The sequence below is a fragment of the Humulus lupulus genome, chromosome 8 (assembly GCF_963169125.1).
Source record: "Humulus lupulus chromosome 8, drHumLupu1.1, whole genome shotgun sequence".
Lineage (NCBI taxonomy): Eukaryota > Viridiplantae > Streptophyta > Magnoliopsida > Rosales > Cannabaceae > Humulus > Humulus lupulus.
The window spans coordinates 64,266,608-64,275,704 of NC_084800.1; the positions used below are offsets into that span (position 1 = coordinate 64,266,608).

At 36.7% G+C, this 9,097-nt stretch overlaps 2 protein-coding genes across 2 annotated transcripts; both read left to right on the plus strand.

Annotated features, from left to right (window-relative positions):
- The first annotated feature begins 720 nt into the window (after window positions 1–720).
- LOC133797538 (mitochondrial adenine nucleotide transporter ADNT1-like) lies at window positions 721–7,230 on the plus strand. Its single transcript, XM_062235464.1, has 8 exons — window positions 721–1,204; window positions 2,231–2,279; window positions 2,395–2,558; window positions 3,138–3,175; window positions 3,624–3,736; window positions 3,936–4,049; window positions 6,337–6,687; window positions 6,813–7,230. The coding sequence occupies exons 1-8, from the start codon at window positions 1,032–1,034 to the stop codon at window positions 6,894–6,896; spliced, it is 1,086 nt and encodes a 361-aa protein (XP_062091448.1). The 5' UTR covers window positions 721–1,031; the 3' UTR covers window positions 6,897–7,230.
- LOC133793535 (pentatricopeptide repeat-containing protein At5g42450, mitochondrial) lies at window positions 4,182–6,336 on the plus strand. Its single transcript, XM_062230864.1, has 2 exons — window positions 4,182–4,246; window positions 4,394–6,336. The coding sequence occupies exons 1-2, from the start codon at window positions 4,182–4,184 to the stop codon at window positions 5,934–5,936; spliced, it is 1,608 nt and encodes a 535-aa protein (XP_062086848.1). The 3' UTR covers window positions 5,937–6,336.
- Window positions 7,231–9,097: the final 1,867 nt, after the last annotated feature.

Genomic DNA, 9,097 nt, shown 5'->3' on the forward strand with positions numbered 1-9,097 from the left:
ATAAAAAATTTATATATAAATTGGCATAAATATAGTTATTAAATATTAAGAAACAAATAAAACACAACTCTAACACATTTAGTATACTAGTTATATCTAATTAAATTGTTAATCTTAGAAAGTATAACTATGGTGTACTTTGATTTTTATAAATTAAATATTGTAATATCACCAATAATATTGCATTGTAAAATAAATTTTGTCTTTATTTTAACATTATTCATGTTTATTTGTTTATTTACTTTTATTAATGAACAACTTTGCACAAAATAATTTTTTTTAATGAATATGAAAAATGGAGAATTATATAGCTACCAACATCATAAACTCTTAAACAAACTAATTCTTAACCCAAAACTATTAAAAATCATAAAATCTCCCAAAACAAGTTTAACCTAATTGATAAGTGTTCAATATTATTGTTATTTTTTCATTCTCTAATGATCAATTTTGGCAACAAACACTTTTATCACACTCGTTGAATAAAGGTGTGTTGTGGTGCCCACGTGAGTCTCAGACTCGCACCAAACTCGACTTTGTTGAGACCTTGTGCGCCACACACATAGTAGCTGAACGATTCTAACCTCACACGTGGCGCCCTCTCAGGGCGTGTACAGTTTATATGTTCTACACTAGCGAGTAGGAGTTGAGACTTGAGAGTTCCCCTATACCCTCACTCTTTTTTTTTTTTTTTTTTTTAATAATTTCTGTTTATATAAATCTCAAGTAATAAACAGACGCCGTCACTTTGAGAGAGAGCTCCCGAAGTATCGACCTTCATTTCCAGGGTTCAGGCTCAGCTCCCCCAAAGCCGCCGTCAGTCACCGCCGTATCTGTACCACCATAGCCACTGCTGGTGGTGGAAGGGAATGTTGTTGTGGTAGAGGCACGTTTTTTTCCCGTAAGAAGAAAACCATTCCTAGTCTTCTGATCAATCACCGGAATTAGCTGCGGCTGCGGGGAAGTATTTTCAGATCAAATTTTCCCGAAGACCTAGGGTTCCGGAGAGCCAATCACCGAGCTTGATAAATATGGCTTCGGAGGATGTTAAACAGAGCGAATCTGCGGTTTCGACGATTGTCAATCTGGCTGAGGAGGCCAAGCTTGCGAGAGCTCGTGAGAGTGTGGTAAACGCGCCCAAGCACAACCTTGCGCTTCTTAGTATATGCAAATCTCTTGTTGCTGGTGGAGTCGCTGGAGGAGTGTGAGTTTTTCTTTCGTTCTTCCTCTTTTCTTTCCTTTTTTCCCCTTGTGTATATAATGTTTATTGTGGTTGGGGAAATAACATAACTGCTCATCTGTTGATATTGGTTGAATCATATTATTATCAAGATGAGATTTTTATCTTTTAATTTATTTATTTTGTCGAAAAATTATTATGGAATTAGGAACTGGGGTTTCTGTTTGCTTATTTTGTTGTCTTGTAGAGAAATCAATAAGATTATTTTTGTTATTTCTTTTGAAAATTTAGAAGTAATTAATGGTAAAGTGAGATCTTATTAAGTGCCCCTTGTTTTTCTAGTTAGTGGTTTCAAGAAATCTAAATATTTACTCGAAGAAAGTTTCTCAAATGTTAAAATGAGGAATGACTGAACACCAAATGAATCGACATGGTGAAGTAAATATTCTATGGTGGTTGTTTCATTGCAGCAAGACAAGTTAAAATGTTACTATTGTTTTCCCGTTTTTGACTTTAATTTAAACAATATTGCTCCCTAGTTCATAGGAATGTTTTAGAAGCCGGGATTTGCAGTGTTATCAAATGTCAAACTAATTTCTTGTTGTAGTAATAGACGGATTATGCTAAGTTTGCTATGTTGGTTTATTGGTAAAATGATGCATGTTATTGGTCAAGGTTTGTTTATTGTCTTGTCTTGTTTTGTTTCTCGTACGGTGTTTTATTCTTGAAACTATGATGTAGATGCTATAAAAAACAACTCCCTGATTTTCTTTTACTCTGTTTTTTCTTCCAGAGTGATGTACTGGGTGTGTATTGAGTTAAAGAAAGTTTTAGTGTTTAATCAGATTGTTATTTTTTTTCTGGGTTTTAACTTATGGTGTAGTTTATATTATAAATGAGAAAGTGATATGCATGTCAATATATACTGTGCGCATGTGTGTGCGTATTAGAATGCTTTAGCGTGTGCATTTTTCGGAATTTTATTTCCTTGGTGGTTGAAGGCAACTACAAAGTTTACTGTCCTTGAGCATTTTTGCCAATGCCATGCAGGTCACGCACAGCTGTTGCTCCTTTAGAACGGTTGAAAATATTACTACAGGTTCATTTTCTTACTAATTCACAAATGTACATACATATTACATGTTTACATTTTCCTCAATTTTTTTCAAATATTTTATGTAGATTGAGTAATGATTAGATCATATGCTATACAGGTCCAGAATCCCCATAACATAAAATACAATGGAACAATTCAAGGTTTGAAATATATCTGGAGAACTGAAGGTTTCCGAGGATTATTTAAAGGAAACGGTACCAACTGTGCCCGTATAGTCCCAAACTCTGCTGTCAAGTTTTTCAGCTATGAGCAAGCTTCTAAGTATGTCTTCTTCAATTATATTCATTAGTTTAGGATTGAATTTATTTTCAGTATGTTTCTATAGCCACTGGTACTAGCTAAATGGTTGGAATGCTATTTTCTGGTGATACAGAACTATTGGGGTGGGAGATCATCCTATTAAAGAAAAGTATGCTTGATAGGTATAGTCACGTTGAGTCATATATGTCAACCAAAGTTGTGAATTGTCCTTGGAATGCTTTTTCCTTATGGATTTGCAAATTATCATTTTGTTCAGGCAGCTACTTTCTTGGTGCCATGAAATAGTGTTTTTTTTTTTGAGTGAGGAAAAGGAGTGGAAATGATCTATGCATTTTTTTAGTTAATTAATCTTTAAGAGGAAATTCTTTATGATATTACTGTAAACGGACAGTCAGCCTAAAGTTGGATTGTGGAATGCAATGTGCACAGTTCTGTAGTATTATTCTCATTTTTAACTAGTTTTAGGATTTAGTGCTGAATTGTCAATCTCCATTTACCTTCACTTATGTACGTTGAGGCAAATGCATCATTGATCTTTCCCTCTAAACTGATTATCACTCTTTGCTATGTTTTCCACAGGGGAATATTGCTTATGTATCAGCAACAAACTGGCAACGGTATGCCCAGCCTTAGCATGACAATGTGTCTTGTGGTTTTTTGTTGATTTTTAGTTGTAGTGATTTATATATTTTTCTGGTCACTACAGTTAGCTTTTGGTGCATGCTACTTTATCGGAACAGTGGTTATAAAGTTCGAGTTTTTTTTTCTTTAAATAAAAATTTCATATATAACCAAGTCATTTTATTATGTTTAGAAAGTTAGAAATTGAAATTCAATTCCCTTTATAAAGCTATTAGCATTTATTTTGCCGGATGTGTGCTTATATGTTAAGTAGATCGTAATAGGTTGGAGATGATTTTTTTTTTGGGAGGTTGGAGGTGATGTTGAATTAGGTAAAATTAGACGTTTCCTTTGTGTAACTTAAAAGTCTTTTTAGACACAAATACAGAATGATACATTTCATGGGAATATAGGATCATCCAGGTCTTGTTCTTCTATTTGCAGAGGATGCTCAACTCACACCTCTCTTGCGACTCGGGGCTGGAGCCTGTGCTGGAATTATTGCCATGTCCGCGACTTACCCAATGGACATGGTACGAGGGAGGCTAACTGTGCAGGTACTTTACTTTTGTCCCCTCCAGTTCTTGTTTAAGAAAGTAAGATGTATATTCTGTAAAAATATTTTGTTGTAGATGCTTCTCTAAAATTGTCAGTCATAAGACTTGCAAATCAATCGTGTTTAAGTTAAATGATTCATACAGAGTTGCATTGTCTGTCAGCACTTCCATTTAACATTATTTCTTTCTAAATCTACAGACAGACAAATCTCCGTATCAGTACAGGGGAATGTTTCATGCTCTCTCAACTGTACTCAGAGAGGAGGGCGCCAGGGCTTTGTACAAAGGTTGGCTTCCATCAGTTATTGGAGTGGTAAGCAATTTTTACACTTTGTCTTCTTCTGAAGTGTGTTCTTGTAAGCAAGAAGAAGCAAACAAACAAAAAGAAGATAATACCACTAGATGATTGTTGATGCATGTAAATTTTTCCTTCTTTACATTAATTATGTCTCAGAGTGAAGCCTCTGATGTTCTTTTTGTGCAAGGTTTTTCCATTTCATTTTTTACTTGGTTGTTATTATGTCCTGGTATGGTTATATTGCACCATAGCATTACCAGATCCTTAGATTACTTCATTTGGGGTCAATAGACATTATGTGTTGTTGATTGGATTCAGCCCCCAAGGCCCAGAGTACCCACCAAAACTTACACATGAAGCCCCTTTACTTTTCCCCAGCGCCCACAGAGGAAAATTCACTCATCTGCTTGTTCCCATCTTAATGAAAACCAGTCAGAAACTTCATCTTTTCTAATTCGACCGGAAGCTGTGTCACCTTGCTCTAGATCAGATGCACTTTTAGAGGCTCTGCAAATGTTCAATAAACCATCCAGTCTGAGTGTGGTATCTGCCACTGCCATAATTGGCCAATTTGTTCGGCGGAATTGTTATAAAGAGGCTGTCCATCTCTTTTCAAGAATGCTTGCATCAAATATCAGACCCAACGAGTACACCTTTGGCACTCTATTTCCTTCATTAACTGCTCTAAGAGACATTCGTATAGGTAAGCAACTTCATGCATGTGCCATGAAGATAGGTTTGCATAACAATGTCTTTGCGGGAAGTGCACTTTTGGATTTTTATGCAAAGTTAAGTACTATGGACGATGCCCGGAGATCGTTTGAAGATACTCAATCTCCAAATGTTGTTTCATACACGACTTTGATTTGTGGTTACTTTAAAAAGGAGAAAACTGAAGATGCTTGTCACCTTTTTCAATCAATGCCAGAGAGAAACATTGTTTCGTGGAATGCAATGATTGGTGGGTACAGCCAGACAGGCCACAATGAAGAGGCTCTGAATTTTTATGTTCAGCTTCTCAGGGAAGGTTATATACCTAATCAGTCTACTTTCCCTTGTGCAATCACTGCAGCAGCCAATGTAGCAGCGCTTGGCATTGGCAGAAGCATTCATGCCTGTGCTGTAAAGTTCTTGGGTAAGCCTGATGTGTTTGTTGGCAATTCACTTGTGAGCTTTTATGCTAAATGTGGAAGCATGGAGGATAGCCTCTTGGTTTTCAATAAACTTGGGGAAAAAAATATTGTATCTTGGAATGCTGTGATATGTGGCTATGCTCAAAATGGCAGAGGATATGAAGCTATAAGCCTTTTTGAAAGAATGCAAGTATCAGGCTGCCGACCTAATGGTGTCACAGTTCTTGGCCTGTTATGGGCTTGTAATCACGCTGGCCTTGTCAATGAGGGGTATTCTTATTTTAACAAGGCAAGACTTGAAAACCCCAGCATGCTAAAACCAGAGCACTATGCTTGTATGGTTGATTTGCTCTCCCGCTCTGGGTGTTTCAGACAAGCTGAGGAGTTTATTTATGATTTGTCATTTGATCCAGGAATTGGGTTTTGGAAAGCATTACTCAGTGGCTGCCTGATCCACTCTAATGTGGACTTGGGTGAATTGGCAGCACACAAAATCCTGGCTTTGGATCCTGAAGATGTGTCGTCTTATGTGATGCTGTCTAATGCACATTCTGCAGCTGGTAGATGGCAGAGTGCTTCAAAAATTAGAAGAAAAATGAAAGAAAAGGGAATGAAGAGGGTTCCTGGTTGTAGTTGGATTGAGATCAGAAGCAAGGTTCATGTCTTTGTTACAGGGGACAGGAATCATCAGCAGAAGGATGAGATCTATATGGTATTGGGATGGTTTATCCAAAATGTAGAGGAGGATGAAGTTTCAGAATTATTTTAAGAATCTTAATCAAAATTCATCACCGTGAATCAGGCTTCAATGCAACAATTGGATTATATAGGTTGAGACACACCATGGTGAGATGTAGCCTGAATCGAGCTTCCTTGCAGTTGCTCTACTTAGTTAAAGCGATTTTTGTAGGAGGCATTACACTGTATTAGTCCTAATTAAGTGAGTTCGTCATATCCTGATGTTTTTGTATAAAGCATTCATACTGAAGCCTGATATAGCCTAATAATTTACCATTTAACCAAACTATGGTTCATAGGGAGATCAGCTATGAGTAGTACAACTTATCATTAACTTCTTGCACTACAAATTATTGTGTTATCTTTCAATTGCATCTTCATATGCCCTTATCCTTTGTTTATGGGAACTTATCCACATTAACTGGTTGCAGGTTCCTTACGTTGGTCTCAACTTTGCCGTTTATGAATCTCTCAAGGATTGGCTAATCAAAGCTAAGCCATTTGGGCTTATTGATGAATCTGACACTGAGTTGAGCGTGACAACAAGGTTGGCATGTGGAGCTGCTGCTGGAACTGTCGGGCAGACTGTTGCTTACCCACTTGATGTTATTCGCCGGAGAATGCAGATGGTGGGTTGGAATAATGCTGCCTCTGTTGTTACTGGTGATGGAAGGAGCAAGGGCTCACTTGAATATAAAGGGATGGTTGATGCCTTTAGGAAGACTGTTCGACATGAGGGCTTTGGGGCGTTGTACAAGGGATTAGTCCCAAATTCTGTCAAGGTCAGTAATCATTGTGTTTTGTGTGTTACTGGGTTTAAAACTTTTTTTTCCCTCGAGTAAGCTTCATTCATAACAGAAAAGGAAATATAATTTTATATTTGATTTGATTTAATTTAATTTATCAGGTAGTCCCGTCGATTGCAATTGCATTCGTTTCGTACGAGATGGTGAAGGAGATATTAGGAGTGGAGATCAGAATATCTGACTAGAGAAGAATGAAGTGGAGGATATTTGTGTGCTATTTTTGTAGGAAAGGGGATAGAGAGATGGTAAAACTAGGGGTAATTTCTTTCTTTCTTTTGTCTTGCCAAGTTAGTAGCTGCTATTGAGCTTGTTGTTTATAAATTGCTGTCCCTTTGTTTTTCCGTCTTTGTTTCCTTGTGAACGCATATATGAGTAGGTTTCAACTCATACGCCAATAAATGTTTTTGACACTTTCATAAAATGCATTTGCTTGCATTCCCCTCTACAAGAATTAAAGAGAGGTGGATTCTCCATTTGTACTGACTTTATATAAATTTAAGTCTCTTTCCAAGTGCTCCACTCCTCTCCTCTCCTCTTATTATATCCTTTGACTATGTTAATTTGTACAACTATTTGGTGCAAAATAACTCTTAACGGTGTGTGTGAAAGTAAGTTCATGTTTTTAATTGGGGATTTTTAAAATATATGACTTTTTGGCCATCAATGTGCAAAAACATGAGAGTTCAACTTTCTTTAATTTGTAAGGGAAAATTTAATTAAGAAAACTTAGTTTATGGGAAAACTAATCCCATATTGGAAATCAAAATTAATCAAAACAAATGAGCAAAAGGAGGGGTATTATAGTAATTAACATAGCCGAAACTCCTTCAGCCAAGTCCATCTTCTCTTTCATTTTGCCCTAGCTGCCTCACCATCTCCACCATAGCCAAAACTCCTCCACTCGGCTGCCTCACCACCTCCACCATCATCTTCGGCCACCCACCCTCACTACCTACCAAGAACACCCCAGCCATACCTCTGTGAAACCCAGCCACTCCTCCACTCGGCTGCCTCACCATCTCCACCATCATCTCCGACCACCCCCTTACCACCTACCAAGAACACCTTAGGTGCACCTCCGTGAAACCTAGCCCACCTTCACCACCTTAGGGGCGCACCTCCATGAAACTCTGCCAAGAACACCCCAGTCGCACCATCGACGAACACAAACTCATTCCGCGCATCTCTGCGCGATTCTATTCGCAAGCCCCCAAATCCAAAACGACGAGGATAGGCTGAGGTGAGGGATGTTCTAGTGGTGGTCGGAGGCGAGGAAGAAGGGTGGCGCTTGGGCTGTGTGCGATTTGTGGTGCTCGGATCTGTGCAAAACAACGGGGATGGTTGGGTTTGCGACGGGGTTTTGTGCGTAGGAGATGGGGTTTCTAGTGGTGGTCGGAGGTGAGGGAGGAGGTTGGTTCGTGATCAGATCTGGTTTTTTTTTTCTGTCTTGAGATCTGTGGTAACTGGTTACTTTCACGTTGTTTGTTTGTATATTTTAGGAGGTAACTGGTTACCTTCACATTCTGATGTGTGTGTATATTTATGGGTTCTATATGGTAACTGGTTACCTAGGTTACTAAATCATACTTACTCTTCTTCTTTTTTTTTCCCTTCAAATGTGATGTTTTTTTTTTCATTTCTAATATGAGTGACTCGTCAACCTTTTATAATAGCTGATTACCCCTCTTATGGCAGTAAGTTACTGATTGCACTGTAACTGGTTACCACTCCTGATACATGTTATTTAGCCTCTAAGATTATTTTTTACATAAATGTGAAAAAACACAAACAAGTAACTGGTTACCCCTCTAGATAAATATTATTTAAGCTAGCTGTAGGATTTGTTTTTACATAACTTTGAAAAATTAAGTAAGTAACTGGTTACCTAACCTAGGTTTTAAAAAAAAACGTACAACCTAAAAAAAAAAGAAAAAAATGTTTACAATAAATAAAAAAATAATAATAAACACAATTCATATTAAAAAAAAAAATTGCAAAACAACCACGGAAAAATTTAATATAAAAATAGTTATATAAAAAAATAATCAAATAAGCTAAAAAAATAATCAAATTACAAACATACCTTTCCAAATTCATAAAACTTGATTAAGAGTGAAAATATGTCATAAACAAACTTTTATTACAAAAATATGGGAAACTAAACCCATAAAAGTGAAATTAAAACAAAAAAAGCCATAGATTAACTTTTCTTGAAAAAAAGCCATATTTTTGCACAATCTATTAAAATTCTCATATAATATATAATTTTCACGTTTTAATTTTGTAGTAAAATAGTCTAATCATCTCTTTAATATCACATATTACTAAATATGTCCTTTGACAAATTATTAATTTATTCTAAATATTTTAATATTATGGTAATGTA

Bases quoted from the DNA above. Each gene is read 5' to 3' on its own strand.
- LOC133797538 (XM_062235464.1), top strand. From the start codon at position 1,032: ATGGCTTCGGAGGATGTTAAACAGAGCGAATCTGCGGTTTCGACGATT. The intron at 1,205-2,230 runs GTGAGTTTTTCT...AATGCCATGCAG, and splicing joins GGTGGAGTCGCTGGAGGAGT to GTCACGCACAGCTGTTGCTC. The intron at 4,050-6,336 runs GTAAGCAATTTT...AACTGGTTGCAG, and splicing joins TTCCATCAGTTATTGGAGTG to GTTCCTTACGTTGGTCTCAA.
- LOC133793535 (XM_062230864.1), top strand. From the start codon at position 4,182: ATGTCTCAGAGTGAAGCCTCTGATGTTCTTTTTGTGCAAGGTTTTTCC. The intron at 4,247-4,393 runs GTTGTTATTATG...TTACACATGAAG, and splicing joins TCCATTTCATTTTTTACTTG to CCCCTTTACTTTTCCCCAGC.